Source organism: Cydia strobilella, chromosome 16 (assembly GCF_947568885.1).
Source record: "Cydia strobilella chromosome 16, ilCydStro3.1, whole genome shotgun sequence".
NCBI classification, from domain to species: Eukaryota; Metazoa; Arthropoda; class Insecta; order Lepidoptera; family Tortricidae; genus Cydia; species Cydia strobilella.
In genome coordinates, this window is record NC_086056.1 from 4,504,252 (window position 1) to 4,527,153 (window position 22,902).

A 22,902-nucleotide genomic window follows, 5' to 3' on the forward strand; every position below is an offset into this window, starting at 1 on the left:
CCTACTCATTGTTTCTTGATGTCAACTGAGTTTTTGTTAGTACGTGCAACAAAATAGTATTCTGATATTTCTGCGGCAATTTCCAAGAAAAAATCGGAGATCGGAAATATTTAAACGTTCTAAATATTAAATTAACGTTGTAAATATTTAAGTGTTCTGTAGAATAGATGAGAATGATGAGAATAGGGTATTTGACTACTAGTCAAATCAGCCTCTTTTGTAGGGTTCCGTACCCAAAGGGTAAAAACGGGACCCTATTACTAAGATTCCGCTGTCCGTCTGTCCGTCTGTCTGTCTGTCACCAGGCTATATCTCATGAACCGTGATAGCTAGACAGTTGAAATTTCTGCTCTATACGCGGCACGACCGAGGTTTGAACCCACGAGTTTTGACCACCACACACATACGAAAGGTTAATAAAAATATATTGATTTATTAACAGTAAATAAATACTTAAGTATCTTCATTTACAGGAATTATTTATTACAACTTGTGTGTAACACTAGAATGTAAGCAATGTAAGCATACCGGTTCCACACGCCACGGGGCGTCGCGCACACATAGGGAACCCCAGTCTTACCGTTTTTAGGGTTCCGCACCTCAAAAAGAAAAAACGGAAGCCTTATAGGATCACTCAAATATTTGTCCGTCTGCCAGTCTATCTGTCTAGTCTAGTTATCTAATTTTTTTTTAAATGAATAGTATTGTTATTTAAATAATAAAAAAGACAAAAATTTGCCATACCCACTTGCTTATTTCCGAAACAACTGGACCTGAAAAATATTGGAAAAAACATAAAAAAGTTCTTTACTAATAGATTACGCGAAAACCTATAAGATCTCTACGGTCCAGCATGACATAAGGGTCGCCGGCAAGCTCGGCCGAATTTCACCTTCCCATACAAACGGAGTTCCGTTCTCATTTTAAAACTAAGTGTTGGATTGTAATGAAACTTTGCATATACAATGACATGATGTATATCTATGCCTGTAATTAGTTTATATAGCTCCAGTTTATAAAACAAACGAAATAAAGCAAAAACAAGTTTTGTATGAAACCTAAATTCGTTGTAATTTTTTTACTATGGTATCTGAAGCTACATAAACTAATTACAGACATAGATATACCTTATCCTATTGTAAGTACAAAGTTTCAGAGCAAACTAGCTACTCGTTTTAAAATGAGAGCGTAACTACGTTTGTATGGAGAACCTAGCTTGCCGGGGACCTTTAAGAAGAAATCGTTGTTAAAAAAATATGAGAAGTACGGAACCTTGGGGCGCGAGTCCGACTCGCGCTAGGTCGATTTTTTCTGTTTCTTGTTTCTGTCTCTAAAAACCCTTGGACATGACATTGACATAACATATCAACAAATTACAATAAAATATAAATAAAAGTCCTTATCGCGATGCTTTACAGCAGGATTAAAATAGTATTTTGTGCACACAATATATTTTTAAGACAGCAGCAAACACCTAAAAATAAAAGATTTTGTATGTTGTACATCAGTCCTTGACTTGATGACGACGGGACCACTAGAAAGCATAATCTTTCAAAATAGTCTCTAAGGAATAGGTGAACATACATACAAAAAAGATTCCGATGAATTGAGAATTCCGGTTAAAATGTAATATTTTAAATAACTACTATTAATATAAGTTTACCACTTATCTGAGGCAGTTGAAAAGAAGTTATTATGGTTAACTACGGATTGCTTGAAGGCCTGGTTGCGTGCAACTGACAGGCCAATTCGAACGTGCACCTGACATCAAAGCGATATTTGAATCATAGTGGAATCATATCAGTTAGCTATTATTTGCGCGGGCGTCTTGCTCGCACTAATAAGTACATGTACCTTACGCCTTTCAAATTGGAAAGAAACCAGATGCGACATGCAGGTTCTCCCAGGAATCAGAGGAGACTGCAATATCAAATATCAAATGCACATTATCTGTTCCTGTGGACCACTAATGTCAAAAAGAAGTACCTACTTAGGGATAGGGCGGCATGTATTACAACCCTATGAGGTACAGAGCATTACGGCCTAAAGAATCTGGAATTTTCTGGACTCGACGGGCATTAGTAATGAACTTAAATAGATCACTGCTTGGTCAACGTGGCACTCAAAGGCTCACAACACCCCAAATTTAATCCATACTAATATTATAAATGCGAAATTGTGTCTGTACTGTCTGTTACCTTAAACCGCTGAACCGATTTAGTTGAAATTTAGTATAGAGATAGTTTGAGTCCCGGGGAAGGACATAGGGTAGTCTTTATCCCAGAAATCATCCTTTAAGGGGGTGAAAAGGAGGGTGGAAGTTTTTACGGGGAATCGATAAAAAGCAGATTAAAAGAAAAATTAAGCTACCCAAATTACTAATTATTCCACGCAGACGAAGTCGCGGGCAAAAGATAGTAAATAATATTACGCCTCGGGCTAGTCAGAAATGAACGCGCGAATAACAGCTAACCGATATGATTCCAATATTATTCAAATATCGGTTTGAAATCAGGTGCACTTTCGAATAGGCCTGTGATTGGTATTATGTTAAGTAAAAACTAAACAGATGTAAGTACTCAGGAAACTGAGCTACCTTCTACTAGACTCGGCACATCCCTACATTCCCTACTATTATTATAAATGCAAAGTAACGTCTGTTTATCTGTCTGTTACCTCTTAGCATGGATTTAGATGAAATGTGATATATTGTCACAAAATAAATATTGTGTAAACGTGACACATTCTTCGATTATTACGGAATACGGACGTCCCGGCCGCCGCGTTGCCAGAGTACAGACCAGGGCCAGATTTGGGACCCAAAATATTTAAGACGAAAGATTGCGAAGTAACGAGACCACTTCTCCATACAAATGTAGTACCCATTTTCCTCTCTGGATTTCGTTTCTAACATTATAAATATTTTTACGCAATTTGGCGTATATCGTCTTAACAAACCAATTACGAATGGCTGCGGCCGCGAACCATTTATTTCGTTTGTCTATAGAGTAGTAGTAGTAGTAGTAGTAATAGTAAACTCTTTATTGTACAAATATACATATTAAAAATTACATGGTACAAATAATAAGATGTACAAAGGCGAACTTATCCCTTTGAGGGATGTCGCTATAGAGATATCGCTCGATGCAAGAGCGACAGAGGCAGGCGATTTTCGATGTTGGCGGTAGGTCCTCGGGCCGCGTACGATGGACGCATAATTTATCCTTACAAGGCAGGTGTTAATATCCAGGTACAGCCGCCTCTGAAGTTATTGCTTAGTATAACGAATACTGACAGTTATAGTTTTGGTATTAATAGGATAGAAATTACACTTATAGTCTGCATCTTCTCAAATTATTTTTACGCCTAAGACGGTAATCTGTTAAACAAAAGCCATTGTTTCTTTTGTGCGAGCGGTCGGCCATTGTGTGCCATTATGTCCGACAATGGCACGCAACGTAGCACGCGCTCACACAAGCACACAATGGCCGACCGCTCGCAGAAAATAAACAATGGCTTTTGTTTAACAGATTAGGTGACACTATCCAGGTATAGGTGCAACAGCCTGTTTTTGACATGTAGGTATAACGGAGTAGGATCCGATAGGTTAGACAATAATACTGATTTATTTTCCGCATTATGTAATCGTATTAGTAAAAAAAATAGGATTCATGCGTTGGCATTGCGTAGTAATTATAATTTCGGCATAAATTACACACACACGGCTATAAACAAAACCTCTAAACGTACATAATAAACTATCATTTTATTGCCTTTTGCAATTAGTGAGTATAAATTAACGTAATTCAACCTTTAAGTTCCTAGTTGTTAAAGTACAGTGCCGAACTGTGCACCATCATTATTAATAAATAATTAAAATATTGGGTCCGTTTGTTAGGCATAATTATTGAAAGTCATAATGTAATGATTGTCAGATTATCATTAGTCATAATTCTGAAACCGTTAACTTTTCAGGATTTTCGTAAGGTTATCCTATAGATAGGTTAGGTTCGTTTTATGGCAATACTGAAAAGTACGCGTAACTTTTCAGCAGGATTGCCATCAAACAAACCTATAACAAATATATTCGATCACAATACAGGTAGCCTAACCAAGTGACAATAGCTTAACTATGTTAAGCTATGGCTTAATCCAATCGTCAGTTGTATAGAGAAGACCACTCGTTACAATTGTCATGGCAATACATTTATACTTTTCGATTGGTATTTGACGGTAAACGATTTTCATCTTCCAGGCTCCCGTAGCAAAACCGGCACCTGTCAAATCCTTTTTACTAACCTATAATCTAAGGTATGTATGGTATGTTACCCTCAAACCGGATTAAATAACGTGTCACCGTACAGGAACTGTCGGTTTAAAATAATGACGGCCGAGTCCGTCCCCCGCGACTGGTTTGCAACATTGTTGCAGCGGTTAATTGTTTACTTTTTATTTTGCGCGCGATCCGGTCCGGTGTCGGGTTGTCGGACATTGGCCTACTGCGCGATACGGAACGGATCGTCTGATAGTAGATGGCTTTAGGGTTCATTCTCATGGATGTAAGTAAAGGGAGGTAGATATGGCACCCGGCGCTCGATCGTGAGTCATCAAATATATTCCGGAACCTATATTGAGTAAGTCGTACGGCTGATCCCAATGTGTCAAGATTGTCACAATCATCTACTAAATATTGCCTGCATTTTAGTTTTGTCAACTATGAACGTCACGCGTCTATTATTAATGAAAGGTCATTGTTCATCCTTCATTATTTTGGCGTTAATTAATCACTACATAGTACAAAGGTGGATGGAAAGGTGGGTGGTGTGGTGGATGGTACAAAGTCGCTTCCTGCTGTCTGTCTGCCCCGATGTATGCTTAGATCTTTAAAACTACGCAACGGATTTTGATGCGGTTTTTTTAAATAGATAGAGTGATTCAAGAGGAAGGTTTATATGAATAATACATTATCATTGCACCCGTGCCAAGGCGGGGGCGGGTCGCTAGTAATAAATAAATAAATAATATTATTATAGGATATTTTTTTACACAATATTGACTAAGCGCCACGGTAAGCTCAAGAAGGCTTGTGTTGTAGATACTCAGACAACGGTATATATAATATATAAATACTTAAATACATAGATAACAACCATGACTCAGCAACAAATATGTGTGCTTATCACACAAATAAATGCCCTTACCGGGATTCGAACCCATGACCATCGGCTTCACAGGCAGGGTCACTACCCACTAGGCCAGACCGGTCGTCAAAATAATATAATTTGATTAGTTCCCAAAGTTGTGTTAGAAAGATTAGGAACCCTTCATATATGGAAAGATAAGGCAATGAACCCTAAAGCCATCTGCTTTAGGGTTCATTCTCATGGATGTAAGTAAAGGGAGGTAGATATGGCACCCGGCGCTCGATCGTGAGTCATCAAATATATTCCGGAACCTATATTGAGTAAGTCGTACGGCTGATCCCAATGTGTCAAGATTGTCACAATCATCTACTAAATATTGCCTGCATTTTAGTTTTGTCAACTATGAACGTCACGCGTCTATTATTAATGAAAGGTCATTGTTCATCCTTCATTATTTTGGCGTTAATTAATCACTACATAGTACAAAGGTGGATGGAAAGGTGGGTGGTGTGGTGGATGGTACAAAGTCGCTTCCTGCTGTCTGTCTGCCCCGATGTATGCTTAGATCTTTAAAACTACGCAACGGATTTTGATGCGGTTTTTTTAAATAGATAGAGTGATTCAAGAGGAAGGTTTATATGAATAATACATTATCATTGCACCCGTGCCAAGGCGGGGGCGGGTCGCTAGTAATAAATAAATAAATAATATTATTATAGGATATTTTTTTACACAATATTGACTAAGCGCCACGGTAAGCTCAAGAAGGCTTGTGTTGTAGATACTCAGACAACGGTATATATAATATATAAATACTTAAATACATAGATAACAACCATGACTCAGCAACAAATATGTGTGCTTATCACACAAATAAATGCCCTTACCGGGATTCGAACCCATGACCATCGGCTTCACAGGCAGGGTCACTACCCACTAGGCCAGACCGGTCGTCAAAATAATATAATTTGATTAGTTCCCAAAGTTGTGTTAGAAAGATTAGGAACCCTTCATATATGGAAAGATAAGGCAAGAGTCAATCCACAATGTCATTACTACATTGCAAACCGCTCGGTAAAAAATATGACTAAACTAGGGTGTGTGCGTGCCACTGGACGAACTAAGAGGAACTGATGAGCATCGATAGACCTTATCTCATCGTGATAAGGTATACGATTGGTCTACTAATTACTGATGGTACAACAGCAACGCTCTTCACTGACCTTAGTGAACCTTAAGTGTTTGCAATAAGATGCACGGATTAATAGTTAACAGTGTTAAAGATGGTACACCGTAACGGTTATCCCCAAGTTATCCCATTTAGGAATCCACGTTTGTGTTAAATCTTGAACGCGTGTCGCGTTTGTACCTAAATTTATGTAAATTTAATGTGAACTTATTTTTGTACAATACAAGTTTTAACAACCTTAGCGCATGGTTCGTCGATATATGCCAAATTTTAGCGGGCTAACTTTGTAGAGTCCCTCTCGTCTAAGCTGTCAACTTAAATAACATTTAGATAAATATGTAAACTAACTTATTTAGAAAATGACACAAAATTTAAACTAAACTCTAATACTAAATAAATTTAAAATACATCTAAAAAATTGGGCCCCTTTGGCATTGTGCCGAGGATGCTGGCAGCATTTCCCCGTTGTATTGCGATACTAATACGTTGTGCGAGGAAGCTGCCAGCTCTTCGGTCACCAGTGAAGTCGACCAGTCTTTTAGAAAGTTGGAGAGCGTTAGGACCCCACGGGTCAAGGGTGTCAATCCCCAATGTCATAAAATATACTCGGGACCGACACCCCTGTACTTTTTAAGTTTAAGCTTTTCGGCCACTTTAGGCATCGCACCTGATGCTTGATTTTCTACTGGTTACGGTGAGGTGTAAAGGGGCCAGTGTGTCTACACAGGTAGCATCGCACCTGATGCTTGATTTCCTACTGGTTACCGTGAGGTGTGAAGGGGCCAGTGCGTCTACACAGGTACCGTCCCTACCCTTCCCACACTCCACGGTACTAGGGGAAGGGGACATACCGTCCAGGGCGTCCGGTCTCCTGCCGTCGTCTCTAGCTATGCCGGTCGGCTCGGTCGGTCGGATAGGTAGACACGTTGACGGTTACATTACAAGAGACCGGCAGATTTTGTCATTCACTGCGGCGTGCCTAGAGAAGCAGCCGGCACTTTTCTGACAGGACAACCCGTGGTGTCCTAATTTGTCGACTTCACTGCTGCAACAGACATGTGTGGAGTGTGGAGCACAGATACAGACTCCAAGCCGAAGACAGGTCGCGATGTGGTGTATGTGTAGAGTTACTTATGTATCGGGTTAGTCTGTAAGTTGTGTTTGACCAATAAACATATGTAATCAATAAGTATTTATTTTATTTTATTTATTAAAAACATCCATCCGTACAGCGATGCGGAGGGTGTCTGGCGTGATGAGGAAGGTTCCGGTGTTTGGTTCACCAAAGCCTATATATATTGTTATTTATTTAAGAAACAAACAGTCGTTTACGTAAACAAGTTTACAAATATTTCTTAAATTAAGACCTGGAGTTTCATTATTGTATATAAATTGCAGTCTATAAAACAACAAAAACATAAAGTAGGTAGGTACTAGGTAGTAATAGCTTGAAGGTAGGTATAAGGGATTTTACTGAAATTTGGCACATGATGTCGTCCCAGCTCCTTTGGCAATTTGAGCGAATCGGGAAATCCTATCTCGGGCAAGCACTTGTTTGTATGAACCGAAATTTTCCATTTCCAAAATGTGCTGTGAAATTTTCCTGAACTTTCCGAGAATTTATCGAAAGCTTCCGTCTTAGCTTTCTCGTCTGTAACCATGACTGCTTTACATATTTAGACTATGGATGTTTTAACCTATTTTTTTTATTTTCAGACGGCGCACGAGCCCACTGAACCATCTACTTCGGCCAAACCCGAGTAGGCCCGACGCCGACCCGAGCCTGACCCGAGAGGACCCGAGCAGACCAGAGTGGGCTATTCCGGACTTTACCTAGTTTTATATGTGCTATACGTGTTAACACGCATATTTGTATATTATCACGGACATTAAGTTAAAATTGGAGAGTGGTTACCTTATGTTGGGATCCCGGTCCTTGATTAATTATTCCCAGATATATTAAGAAAACCAGTGAATACTTTGCCGGGGCTGTTGTTAAGCAACCATGAAAATGATGGTATTTAATGTGGACATGTTGCAGCGAGAAATTTCATATTATCGGTGATTAAATTAAACCACACTGTGGTTTGGCAGAAAACCACATTTGTAAAATTGATTAAATATTTAAAAAAGGAAGTAACTATAAGAGCATTTTCACATTGTCTGATCCGGTATCGGATGTAGGATCCCACATCCGCAATGTCGGGCCGCGGGGTGTAGGTAAATTGCAACGGCGCGCCGAGCCTGCTTTAGCCGTCACGCACACTACAGGAAACATTATGCCTAGTGCCTACACATACGCGCACAAGAAAAAATTGTCAGTCCGACATGTTTGAAATTATCGGAAGTGCCAATCTAATATCGGATGGCCCCAGATGAAAAAGACAGCTGCTAGAGAGTGCCCTGTGGCATGCAGTGCGCCTTTTTTTTAGCCATAAAGTCGCTAAGGTATTTTTTAGCATTTAAACACATAATATGTCTTATATTTTACTTCCAACCGATATCCGATATACTCGTAGGATTAGACAATGTGAAAACGCTCTTAATGGTGCGGTGAAGTACGGCTCAGTTAGCAATTTTACGACGAGCCGAAGGCGAGATACGTGGTATTGAAAATTAGGTATAAGGTACGGTCAACACTGTAGTTATTAACAAAACGCCCTTTAGAAAAGGTTGTTGTTAATAGTTGACGGCCTAGTTTCTAGAATTCATAGAACAAACAAGCGCAGTTTTAGAAAATATTTTCTGTATCAGTAATTAAAATAGTTATTTGTTATACAAGGGTGCAAAGTAGTATTTTACCCGCGAATGTGGAATGTAAACACGAGCAAGCGAAAGGATTCTATAGTTGAACCAAGAGCGAAGCGAGTGGTTCTAAAATAGAATCCTGAGCGTAGCGAGTGTTTCAACACACGAGAAAATACATTTGCACCCGTGTGTAACACAAAACTTTTCCCCTCACTATACCGAGGAAAGTGCAACATCCACAGGCGTTAGGTCATCTTCATCACTGGAATCACTTATTTTTGTACGATATTATAACAGAAAACACTGGAAATTCTGATTTTTACGTGAGTCGGTGAGAAGTGTTTTTAAGTAAAAATTTTGTTGACAATGTTGACATTTCTGTTCTGACGTATGAAATGTCAACGATGCGTTTTGAAATTGCATCGACTCAACTTGTGCGTTCAGAATTATATTTAACATCATTATAAAAAATCTAACTTTTCTTATGGAATTTTAAGGTTTATGACTTAAAATTATTAAATAAAGCTAAATTTGGTATTTTTTATTAGATTCTCAAACCATTTATTTAATGATAATTAATATCGAATGAACCATTATTATGAGCGTTTTACGTTTTGTTATCTGTCAAGCTACTTAAACACGCTCCATTCAAGGTCAAATTACTTTCCCCACTAGTGGATAAAATGCGTTTTCCCCCGCTTGTTTTAAAGGATAAAAGACGGCTTTCCGAGCTAGTGAGGGGAAAAATATATACATAATTACGTTCAAGGAATATTTAAAAGTACCTAACTCAATTCAAAAAAAGAACGTGGTTTGCCAACCACAGCGTGGGATACAGTATTATCACCGATTGTATGAACTATTCAATGGTTGTCTTTCCGAGTCGGTGGAAAACTACGCGAATTGCGAGTAAAGAGAACATTAAAGGCCTGTGCACACCGGCTGCGTGTGCGTAGACATGCACATGCACGTGCGCGTTGTAATCTACAGATCTTTATGAGAGACGGCACACCGCTTGCGTGACGTGTGCGTGCACGGCTCCAACATATTTGCGCACGCACTGCACCTCTACACACACGCAGCCTCAGTGTGCTCTGGCCTCAATACCATGTTAACCTTTTGGACGCCAATGACCGATATATACGCACCGTAGGTTCAACGCCAAAGACCGATTAATCGGTCATAGACCACAAAGCAACATAGACCTACATGCATATGCACAAAGTTCAATTTCAGTTTTGACACTTCGGTAACGTGGCGTCTGGATGACAGCTTTTGTGTTTGACACGGCGTCGAAAAGGTTAAATTTTCTATAGTATTTTTTTTATAGCAACACAATGTCGAGACACCTGTCAAACTTACATTAACTACTTTTTCCAATTCGTAAATATAATACGGCGACCACCAGTTTGATACTGACATATTCGCGTGTGCGTAATTTACTTTCTTTGCATTTCGCTCGTACTCGCATATGGGCGAATATGCCAGTTTGGCACTGCTAAAGCCCGGTTCACATTTGTCTGTCGTGTCGTGTTGTGTTGTGTCGTGACGCATATCGGTTTCGTACATTTAATATGATTGCGTGCACATTTATCTGACGCAGCGTGCATTAGACAAATGTGAACGCAACCATATTAAATGTATGAAACCGATATGCGTCACGACACAACACGACACGACAGACAAATGTAAACCGGGCTTAAGGCAGTCGTGGTTAGCCCATGTATTGTATTTTTGTTATAGCAACAACAAAAGGTACAACCTTTTCACGAAACTTGTTCACGAATTAGAAACGGAAATCTGCATGGTTTCGGGTAATAAGTGTTGAATTTGTGTTATGTTTGTCACATTATTTTAGGTCTTAATACCATACCAATCAAAGAAGTGGAGCCAACAACAATAATGATTTCTTTTAAATGTTTAGTTCTTATGAAATTATCGGGAAAGTCGAAGTATACAAATCGATCGATGAAATGTTTACAACCGATAAGTAACTTACCCACATACTATTTATATTGATGAAATCTAAACCCTATTTAATCTAATATTTCATGTTAAATGCATTGTTTTATCATAAATACATGAAATTCAACAAGTTTCACTACAAAAAAGATTACATAAATCACATACAAACATGAACCCTGAACAAGTGAACATATTACACTCCATTTTGGGATAGTCGTGTAAAAAATTATAGAATGTACATATTTCCTCTACATTATTTGTGTTTATAAAAGAAGAAACTCTAAAAACCGTACACTGAAAACAATATGAACCGAACTCGTTGAGTACTTAATTCAAAAAATATACGAGTATCAACTTAATTTTGCTCAATATCCTAAAATCTATTCTGTAACAGTGTTAACTTAAGCCCGGTTCACATTTGTCTGTCGTGTCGTGTTATGTTGTGTCGTGACGCATATCGGTTTCATACATTTAATATGATTGCGTGCACATTTGTCTGACGCAGTGTGCATCAGACACATCACTATCATCAACATCAGACAAATGTGAACGCAACCATATTGAATGTATGAAACCGATATGCGTCACCACACAACACAACACGACAGACAAATGTGAACCGGGCTTTAGTTCGCAAGTCCCATTTTGTGTAAGTTTAGTAACAAAATATACATTATTACTGTTATTCATACATTTCTTTCAGTGTAGTTTTTACCGAGATGCACCACAACATACAAGGTGTAACAAAAATAAAGGGGGTCCGTTTAAGGGCATATTCGATATGGTGTTCTGATAAGGAAAAATTAGAAGCCTTCCAAGCCGGCAAAACCCTCCATACAAAGGCCAACGATATTTAGCTAAAATAAATGTTTCTTCTACTTTTTCCTGATCAGAACATGGTACCGAATATGTCCTTAACCCGTGTAGCGCCCTAGTATCACACGTGTTATAATAGTTAGTATAGGAGTTCCATACTACTGTGATACAGGGCCACGAGTTAAACGGATCCCCACTATTTATTGTCATCGTATAGATCTTACTCCAGCCAAGAGCCGTTAAGCAATTAATATAGCCATTCCACACCCCTAATGTAATATATAAAGCATTAAATAGGGGTTGGAACGGGCGGGACCCGATACGCTCCTCCCACTTGTAGTCCGCTTAAATGTAGTGCCAACAATAATCCAGCTTGATTTTAGAATAGCCATTTGAGTGAATTGTAAGATTGTGAGAAAAAATTTCTTTCTAATATGTGGAACTATCCCTTTCGGCTATTTAGGGTGGTCGTGCACGCAAAGGGACGTCAAGTTGTGCCAACCCTAATAATTGCTCGGAGCAATGCTGAGCCGAACGGAGCCGAGTTTTCCCGAAGCGAGGAGTTTCGCACCCCTGACAATACTAACAAATAGTTGAAGGTATTAAAAAATGTATTCTCTAACGAAAGAAAATACTACTCGTAAATGCCACAAATCATTCCATCCAGTGTCGTCCCTTTTTGTAGTGTTTTAAGAAACACACTTTTTTGCCACCTTTTACCTTTGGCGTGTATTCGTGTTTATTTTTAACTGACTTCCAAAAAAGGAGACAATTTTTTATGGAACCGCATTGAGATCTTCTTTTATTCGCACAACACAGTTTTAAATGAACACACAAACTAAAAAAAGATAAGCGGTCTGTTTAAATATAGTTTCGAAATCGTTTCCCTAACTTAGGGAAGCCTAGGGAAATTGGAGCCTATTAAGAATAATGTAATCAATGTTATGTTAGCTATGTTGTCTGTCTACAGCGAGACAGTTATTTCATTTCAAAGTTTGATGTATACATGGGCGCCTATTTTATAATTTTATACACTTTTCTGCAAACTAAACTTAGACAGGCTTTAAAGAATCTGAATAATTTAATCATTATTGTACATTTTTAGATTGGTGTGGTACAATGCTTAGGTACCTAATACATGGCGAAACTGTCAAATGTGAATCGTTACTGTGTCCAACGTTATATATATTATGAATTTATGATCTCTGATTGAAAAAATTTGTTTTTTTTTTAAAGTACTGATGTATGTAATTTAAGGAAATTTTGAAAGATATTTTAATAGTTATTATTTTTATAGAAGTAGGCGACTAGTCAAAATTTGGACTATAAACCATGTTTTATATTATGTTGTCAATCAGTTGCGACCGGAACTAGAAGCACGAAACATTTACATAATATTTTTATATTGTTACTATTCACAATTACGAATACAAGAGTTTTCAAAAACGTTTACTCCTATATGTATTTGCTATATGTATTTTCCAGAATTATATTTGTAAATTTTAGTTATATACACATAGAATTTATTATATGCATAAATGGAAGCTATTTGTACAACACCGATATCCAGAAATAAAAAGGCGTAAACTGACGAGTCCCTACTTACGTAAAATTTACAAGTGTAGTATCGGCCTGTAACGTACCCAAAAAACCGGCCAGTGAATGTATGGAGCTACCGTCCAGTATATACTTTTAATATAACTGAATCGTTGTTAAAAATATATCTACTTAATTTACCGTATACACGAAGAATTTGATAATACCCACAGTATTGTCATAGCGATAGAATTAAGTAAAGTTATGGAGGAGTAAATTACTAGTAGTTATTTACGATACAAGTGCGAAAAATAGGAAATTCGCAACGAGTGGCGAATTTTAAAACACGATCGAAGGGAGTGTTTAAATTGACACGAGTTGCTAATTTCCTATAGCACCAGATGTACTGTAAAGATTATTATGTACTTCTTTTAATTGCTTAATTCGTAAGTCTATTCCTTACGGGATAGCGCCTCTTAGTTTTTATAACACTGAGGCTATACTCGTAATAATTTACTCCTCTCAATAAAAGCTACATAAGACAGCCAACCGGAATTGTCGGTCATAATGTAATTATGCATGTATTGGGTCTCGCATTGAACAAAATGAAGATGAGTAGCTGGTTTTACACACACATTTCAAAAAAACGTATGGATTTCTTAATTTAAAATGACACTGGCGGTTTTATGTTACAACTAGTTATTGTGTGCGTGAAATCGTCTATAGCGCCACGGAACTATGTGATGCTATAATTTCGTCACTTTGACATCACTCGAATGCCTGTTAACTCAAATTGACCCAAGCATAGTTGGGTAATTAACATTGCATGGTTGACGCCGTTGATGAGAAAAAAAGATAGTTCATCTTTCCCGACAGTCCAATTTGCCCGGTTTTCCCTTGATCTTTAAATATCGATCTTTTACGCCTTATTTTGGCAGTTGAAGTGTGTTTAACACTTATTGTGACATTAATTTACTATCAATATGTAAATATCGTGTACATAAGTATATGTAGTATTTATAGGTGATATAATTGGGACTATGTGTTTTATTATTGGTAAGGACTGAAGAGTAGATTTATCCATTCATAGTTTTAGTACTGTAAAGAACAGAATCCTAATAATTTATAAGATTTCCGGTAGTTATAAGTCAGGCAAATAGTTATACAGGGTGGAAAAGTCCTGGGACGGGAATATTTTAAATGCTTAAGAAATAATAATAGTTTTATTCATTTTGAAAAGGCATTTAGGGTGATTCTCTATCGTCGAATTTATTTCTTTATCATTCATGTATTTCCACCTTGTATCCAACTATTTTATTTTATTAGTGTATGGTTATTGTGACATTTTACGGTTTATATGGTCACTTTTCACAAAAGTATCTTAAGATGGATGCTTTCTGGTCAATTACATAGTAGAGTATCTGATTTTTCACATTATTTACCTACTAAATGTTTTTATGTTATTACTGTCTTATTTTGTTAATCACTAACTTATTTGCACCAACACTAAAAAGGCGCGAAAACCAAATTTCCAAGTTTGACGCCTTTTCTTATTTGTCAAAATAGTTGACAACACTAAATATCTAAAAATCTACAATAAAAAATTAAAATAATTCTCCGGTTCTATAATAAGATAAAGTTAAAGCTTTTTGACATTGTGTTCGCTCTTTATTTGTAGCGTTTGCCGCCTAAGTGTAAGGCCTGAGTGGACGCTCGAGTTAAGCGTGCAGCGGGGCGGGGCGTGCAGCGTCCATGTTAAACAAATGCAAACGTATAGGAGCGGCCTTAGTGCACGCTGCTCAAATCACTTGTGAGCCCGACGCCACGCTGCACGCCCCGTCGAACGCTCTGCTTCTAGCGTCCACTCAGGCCTTACACTAACCCGGTTATCTTATCACATTGGCGAGCGAGGGTGACAGCGCTACTTACATGCATACCGCTGTCTCGCACGTACACTGAAGCGGCGTGCAGTTTCGCCCCCAATGTGAACTACCGCCTAACGGCCCGATTAGAATAATGCTTATAAGAAGTCACTTTCTTAAAGAAATGTCACTTTTGACACTGACAGATTGGTATCGTACCGCTGTGACTTCTTATAAGCATTGTTCGAATCGGGCCGTAACACTGACTTACATCCACTGACAAATGTATGAGAATTGGTGACCGTGCACACATTGTTGGGTCGCTTTGGGTCCCAATTTAACATTTTTCAGTAAAGTTTTCATTTGAAGACACCAGAGACATGGAATTGGAATATTCTCTTATTTAAGATATTTAATGACTACTCAATCCGGCCAAATAAATACATTGGCGTCACAAATATTGTGATATTTTTCCTAATATAAAAAAATGTCCTTTGTCCAATTCGTCAGTCCATTAGGGTTTTAAAAACTAATTTTACGCTAACATTAATACCTAAAAGCCAAAGTTTCTAGTAGCGCTTTCCTTTATGGAGTATTTTGTAAAAAAAAAATCGTCCGATAGATCGAACGTATTCGTCCTAAAATTAAATTTTAATCTTCTTACCTGTAAATTTAACTAGTATAGTAATCGTAGCATGTAATTCAATTTTAAGCGAAAGTCCATCACAGTAGATTATGTAATTTAATTTAAATTATAAGTGTAAGTTAGTTTTAAGTGTTTCGGATAGGACAGCGACATCTATTTAAGAGAGAACATAACATTTTGTACATTACCTGTATTCCGTAGCTAATCGAGACTTTCTTCTCATTATGTTAAATAGTTCCTCTGTACCCATTCTTTCATTCATTCACTCACTGTATTATAGTACATTATTGTCGAGGCTCGGAAGTCGGAAGTAGCTACTTGCTTTCGTTTTAATTTAAACGGACGACCTTGGGAGTCCGTTTAATTGAATCCGAAGCCAGCAAGTAGCCTTCCTGCCGAGTCATAAATAGTGCTTTTCTCAAAAATGGCGCAATAAATACAAATATAATATAAATATTTTACAGAAGCAACGTTTTTACGTATATATTTTCACAGAAAAAAGTAAAAACAATTGATAAGATTTGCTTTGCCGCCTTTTTATTTTTTTTAATTGAAAAACGAAGTGTATTTTTCTGCCGAAAATACGCCAACCTGTTTGAGACAGCTAAATGGTCGCAGTACCAACATTATAATAATAAGTACTGATCATCTGTTTGGCTGTTTAATGGACCTATGCCTTCATTTGATATGGCCACTTCAACTTTTAAAAAGTTTGGAACTCGACAAATAATGGAATTTGTATGCAACATTGCAGTCCCGAAATCGAGACTGCAATGTTTTTAACTTTTTAATTTTTTGACTAACCATAAACTACGCACTTCGCGACCTAATTTTTAACCGGCAACGTCTACTTTGCCGTCCATTTTTGAGAAAAATAAGTATGAGCAAGCGAATACAAGTGTGACAGGCCAATTCTGATTTTAGTTATTAGATTTGTTTCCAATATGATACTGATCTGTCAAGAGTGACATTTTTTCAACCAAAAACGTCACTTTTGACACTGCCAGATCAGATTGGATACACATCTAATATGTAACTAAAACTAGAATTGACTTTAGAGTCTCTTTCTAAAGCTCGGTCCAGACTACGCGGCGCGAAGCCGCGAACGCGAGTGTGGAGGGAGCTTAACATAAGTTGCTGTTATACTCTGACCAACGAGTCGTGTCTCCAATTTTTTTAATTATTTATATGGCAACATTTTTGCCTATCAAATGAGCTGTTAGATTCAAGTTGTCTTTTCATAGTAATTTTATCGCCAAGAACGTCTTATTTTTGATTTAACGTATTTTTTGTGACACGATTCTTGCCAGTCTAGAACAAGATTAGAGTCGGACCAAGCTAACTCTGCATACCTAAGCGTTTTGCAGTCACAGAATGTGAAAGTGCCACAGCCAATGTTACACGTCACGTCAAATTCCTATGAAAATATGACGGTTATAGTGTATCTCACTTTGTTCGTCAGTCTGTGCAGAGGTAGCTAAAACGCTTCACACTTACTTAATTCAGTAAAACTGATTCAGTAGCTATACATTAGACGTACTACGTATAGCTGCATATCTGTCGTCAGTTACTGAATTAAGCAAGGTGTGTGAAGCACTTTAGACTGACTCTACCGCCATGACACGTTACAATCGTTTTTAATCATTTAAAAAATGGCCTCCAAAACTGTGCGAAATAGCGGAGCGGTGCGTGGCCCCGTTCCCATTGGTGCGCACGTTTCTATTAGCGTTCTCATTGGTGGATTGTTTCAAGGCACCGCTCTGACATCTCGCTTAACTAGTGCAGGGGTCATCAAATGGCGGACCGCGGCCTGGATCCGGACCGCCGACCGTTTTTGTGCTGTACATTTGCTTATTTAATAAACTCAAGTAGAAACGGTCCGCGATGGTAATTTTATTTTAAAAACCGGACCCTGAAGAAACTAATTGGTGACCCCTGCTCTAATGGACAGCACTGGTACCTATCCCTAATATCCCTATAGGTGCATAGTTCAGAGGGTCTACCGTGAACATTTTAATTTCTTTATTTGCCTCTATAACTCGAGTACTCATGAAAGTTGGATAACGAAATCTCGATTTTCGATGTAACTTTCATAACGCGATGGAATCAATTACAGTGTACCTAGACCTAGACGAATTTAATTCGTAACTGTATACATTTTTCTTCCATCCATAATTTTGTTATGTAGCCTAACCAGTTGGCCGTGATAAAACGAGAAAAAAATAACATAAGATGGTCACGGTGCATTCCACGAGAATGTCCCTTACGAAACGCCGTTCTTCTAATAGTTCTGAAAAGGCTGAGAAAATGATATTGGGTCTGGTAATATTTCATGACTTTGCTAACAAATTGGCAGTATATTCTCGAGTTTTACGGATTTGATTGAATTAGCTGCCATACAAGGCAAAAGCATTTCGTAATGGTCATTCTCGTGGAATGATATTGGGTCTGGTAATATTTCATGACTTTGCTAACAAATTGGCAGTATATTCTCGAGTTTTACGGATTTGATTGAATTAGCTGCCATACAAGGCAAAAGCATTTCGTAATGGTCATTCTCGTGGAATGCCCCTACGCGCTTATCGTCTGTCAACGTAGTTGTCACTTTCTTAACACAGACTACACAAACACCGCAATTATGAAGCGTATACATACAAAGAGCACGAGGTCACCACATACAGGCATTGAACTATTCTTACTAGTTTTTGAGAAAAGGGCCCCTGGAGCCCGTTTCTCAAAAGCTTGTAACTTGTAATACAAGTGGAAGTCTCTTTTTAACAAAAGCTGTCAAAAGGCCTCTGGGGCCCGTTCATCAAAAGCTTGTAGGTAGCTTGTAATACAAGTGGAAGTCTCTTTTTAACAAAAGCTGTCAAAAGGCCTCTGGGGCCCGTTCATCAAAAGCTTGTAGGTAGCTTGTAATACAAGTGGAAGTCTCTTTTTAACAAAAGCTGTCAAAAGGCCTCTGGGGCCCGTTCATCAAAAGCTTGTAGGTAGCTTGTAATACAAGTGGAAGTCCCTTTTTGACTTCAAGCTTTTGAGAAACGGGCCCCAGGTCGCAATTGTGGGCGCAACTTTGTAGGGAGCGTGCATAAACTGTAGGGGGCAGCACAGGAGACGTCAGATTTTTGGTGCGAGGCGTAAATGTGTAGTTTATGCTTCCATAGTAGCCCACAAGATGGCAGCACTTGCTTTGGCGTGAAGTCTTAATGTACATGTTTATGGTTCCGATTCAGGCCACAAGATGGCAGACACTCCAACGCGCACGGTCCCTATAATCCGTCGCACTCCCATACTGTACGGTAGCGCTTATGTGTGGTGACCTCGATTGTCTTATGTTCTCCGCCTATAATATTATAGCAGTTGAGAATGGTATCAAGTGAAACTATATCCGTAGAGCGTGACAGCGATAAGAGTTAGAAAGAGATTGCTGACTTTCTAGTGATGTTGCTGCCTGGCTACACTATACAGCAGTGCTGCCATCTCGACGAGAACATTCATCAACATTTCATCGGTTGACCACAAGAATTCAGTAGAGTTTTAGTTGTCAATCGATGATAGTGTTTACATTGTATCATACTTTCTTTTTTAAATAAATAGCATAGCCAATCTGATATTATTGCTAAGTATGTAGCATAATTTATAGGGTAAATGTGACCAGCATCGTACCTATCTCAAGTAACCAACAAGTCTAGTTGTACGAAGTTTCATTCTGGTAAATTCTGGTATTAGGTACAAAGAATGTGAAAATTATATTTAAAATGTTTTCTCTTATTCAATAAAACGATTTTTTCGTTTGTCTGTCTTTTAATTAATTCCACAATGTCACTCCAAACTCGATATCCATTTTTTTAGTTTTACTACAAAGAAAACAAATATGTCATTTCGCATTTCGCTTGAAAATTCGCATTTTTTAACGTAAGTCGCGGGAGCGGTTGCTAATAATTGAAACACAATTTGTTACTTAATTTCTTACATTTATTTAATGTTTCAGTAATATTATAAACGGTATTATTTATTAAAGTGTACATACAATTTTTGTACAAATTATTCTAATAAAATAACTATCGTTATTTGTCACCATTTGTACACTAGAACATACAAAACTAAAAGCATTATATGCTCAAAAAGATCATTCAAAGTGCATTTTTCCTATATTGCCTTTCTCACAGATCTGATGCGGGTTGGATACTTGGATCTCAATCCGATCCGATTCGTGATCGATTGAACATTTTGCAATAAGAACAATTCATTAGTCAACGATAAAAATAGAGACTAGTTCCACTAAAGTACCTTTACCAAAAATATTTTACAGTACATATGGTGCTACTTTACCGCACTAGTGCGATAATTAGCACATTACGTAACTATGTCGAAGATTTAAAGGGCCATGCCATATGTACTGTAAAACGTTGTACGATACATGTGCGAATAGATAGTTCACAACTCGATTTAAAACACTCCCTTCAGTTGTGTTTTAATTTATCGCCACTCGTTGCGAATTTCCTATTTTTCGCACTTGTATCGTAATGTACTATTACAGTAAACGGGGTTACTGTGTAAAAACGGGTCAAGAATTTAGTAGAACTAGCCACAACACAACATTAAATTAAAAACTAACATACCAAAACAATGCAAGGTAACTTGCTATCGGTATTTACAACAGGTAAATCATACAATATATATGAATAATTTCAAAAAGTTAAGGCCACATTAGTACCAGACCTGGTTAATTAAAATACATTTCAAAATTGGTTTTAATAAGCAAATTGTTTATAAATTTAGGCACTGCTAACCCTTTGAACGCTTTACGACATAAACATAAACGTCACTCACATGCCAACGTCACGGGCGCCAGCGAGCTAATGTAAACCTTACTTGAAAGTGTGAAGGCTACTCTGGACAGCGTACGCCATAAGTTTTCATGGCGCTGTGGGCACGGCTAGTTACGACACCTTTAGCTGTTCTTGCGTTCAAGCGGTCAACTATTTAACTACAATGGGTTTTTTATACTATTGGCGTTGTCACAAATATCTGACATAGAGAAAAATATAATAAAATCTGGAATATTACACATATAGGCTATTGAGGCACTGATTGACTTAATATTAGAGTAAGGCCAGCATTCAGACAATTGTGTCGTTTTCAAACAAAAGGTATTACTTACCACATTGTCACTTGCCATAAGGACGTTCTGACAGGTTTTTTGAATAAAGATAAAAGCAATTTTCGTCCTTATGGTAAGTGATAATGTGGTACCTTTTGATTGAAAACGTCACATTTATTACATTTTACTGATTAGTTAAATGGCACTTTGTGAAAGACATTGTTGAATATTTATTACATTATAAATATTAAAGTATACATACATGACATGAAAGTATAAAGGCATTAAGTCATTTAAACATTTGCATAAATTATAAATTACATCTATTAAAAGCTCTTATCCATCGCATTTCAACTTAAAACTAAAATTGTATTACATACTGTAATGTAATGAATATATGCTTCAATATTATTTGGCATTTACAAGAAAGCTATATTTTTATTGGAAGCACTAAAAACAAGATCTAAATATATGATTCAATTAGTTCATTTACTACAAAAATACATTCTTATACACATTTGTAATACGAAAAAGTAACATAAATAAGAAATAATATTAACTGTCGATCGTTTATGTCAAGATGCTAAAAAAGCGAAGTTTAAAGTTATAAATATTGGTGCTATCTACTTATTTTTTATATTATTATCATCATTTGGGGACTTTGCCACACAATGTCGCCATATCTTTGCCGAGACTGAGCACCAATTCTTCAAATTCTTAAAACTATATCATTTAACATAATTCTTTCCACCAACAGTTTCAGTATATATCCTCCTAAGGCCCAGCTATACAAATGAAAAATCCAAAATTTGCCACTGCAATTTGTACCTATAGTGTAGGAAATAGAGTTGATTAGGCGTTGTTGGAAAATTTAATGAAACAAAGCAAAAGCGACTTCGAATTCCATTTAAATTCCATTGAACTAATGATAAGTAGGACCTTGGGCCTTAGGCCTATGACTTGAGGTGAAACTATGTAAATAAAACCGCGAAAATGATGGACACTTCGGATCGCTATTAAATAAAAAATAACTCAATATCAAAGATTTATGGATTGTATTAGATGTGGACTTAAATTCTTGCTTTGAATTTGACAGCTAATTTAGATGGCGTGTATGGCTAATTCTTGACATTATGCCGTGCGGTTATTCTGCTCTCGTTGCCAAAACTTGACGTTTAACAATAGGGTACTTTAATACTAGTCCAATCAGTTTCGGCGGTCAAACTCAGTACAGGATTTTTTCATCTTATATAATCAATGAATCCTTGCTCAATAGGGGATATTACTGCAATGTTCTGCCACCAGAGTGCAGCACTAGCCTTTTTAGTAAACCATAGAGTAACTTATACATACTGTACATTTAACAGGTTTTTAACAAGTTTTGTGAGACAACAAAGAACGCATCAAGGCGGTTTGTTTACAGAGGACCTATCGGGAAACGCGAATCCGAAATTTCGCTATCTGCCTCTTTATCGCTCGAATATGCAAGTGATATGTATATGAATGTGTTAGTTAACGAAATTTCGATTTTCTTGTTTCGCGATAGACGCTCAGATTGTGGCAGTGGCGCCCCCTACGCAGAGTTTCGCGTAATATTCCCTATTAAAATCTGACTGTAGTTTTTATGTTTTAAGATAAATCAGTTTACGTCCAACCTCCAGTGAGCTTATGGAATAGTTCCTCATCAAGGTTCTGGTTGGCGTCCTTGGAGCGCATGGAGAGGAATATGTAGCCGCCGATAAACTCGTGCACCACCTTGCAGTCCGCCGACTGAACCGAAAAGATGATGTTGCCTTCCTCGAATTGTACCATCATGTGCTTTATCTCCCAATTTACGTTCCATGCCTGGAAGTAGAAACAGTTTGTTAATAGGTGACAATTTTTTTATGCTG

General features: G+C 37.5%; 2 protein-coding genes across 3 annotated transcripts in view; one reads left to right on the forward strand and one right to left on the reverse strand.

Annotated features, from left to right (window-relative positions):
* LOC134748360 (protein doublesex) overlaps positions 1–19,701 on the forward strand; it is a 256,421-nt gene extending 236,720 nt beyond the window's left edge. Inside the window, exons 4-6 of one of the 2 annotated variants that reach the window (XM_063683142.1) lie at positions 8,050–10,012; positions 10,382–13,684; positions 13,813–19,701. The gene's annotated coding sequence lies outside the window, so the exon portion shown is untranslated. Of the gene's footprint in view, positions 1–8,049; positions 13,685–13,812 lie in introns of both variants that reach the window. The other variant, XM_063683141.1, reaches the window with a different exon arrangement.
* Positions 19,702–19,859: 158 nt separating this feature from the next.
* The window catches only part of LOC134748345 (unc-112-related protein-like), a 63,237-nt gene continuing 60,194 nt past the window's right edge, over positions 19,860–22,902 (reverse strand). The window contains exons 11-12 of the mRNA XM_063683118.1: positions 20,134–22,855; positions 19,860–20,094 (exon numbers count right to left, since the gene is read on the reverse strand). Coding sequence (XP_063539188.1) covers positions 22,655–22,855 — 201 coding nt within the window. The 3' untranslated portion in view covers positions 19,860–20,094; positions 20,134–22,654. The remainder of the gene's footprint in view (positions 20,095–20,133; positions 22,856–22,902) is intronic.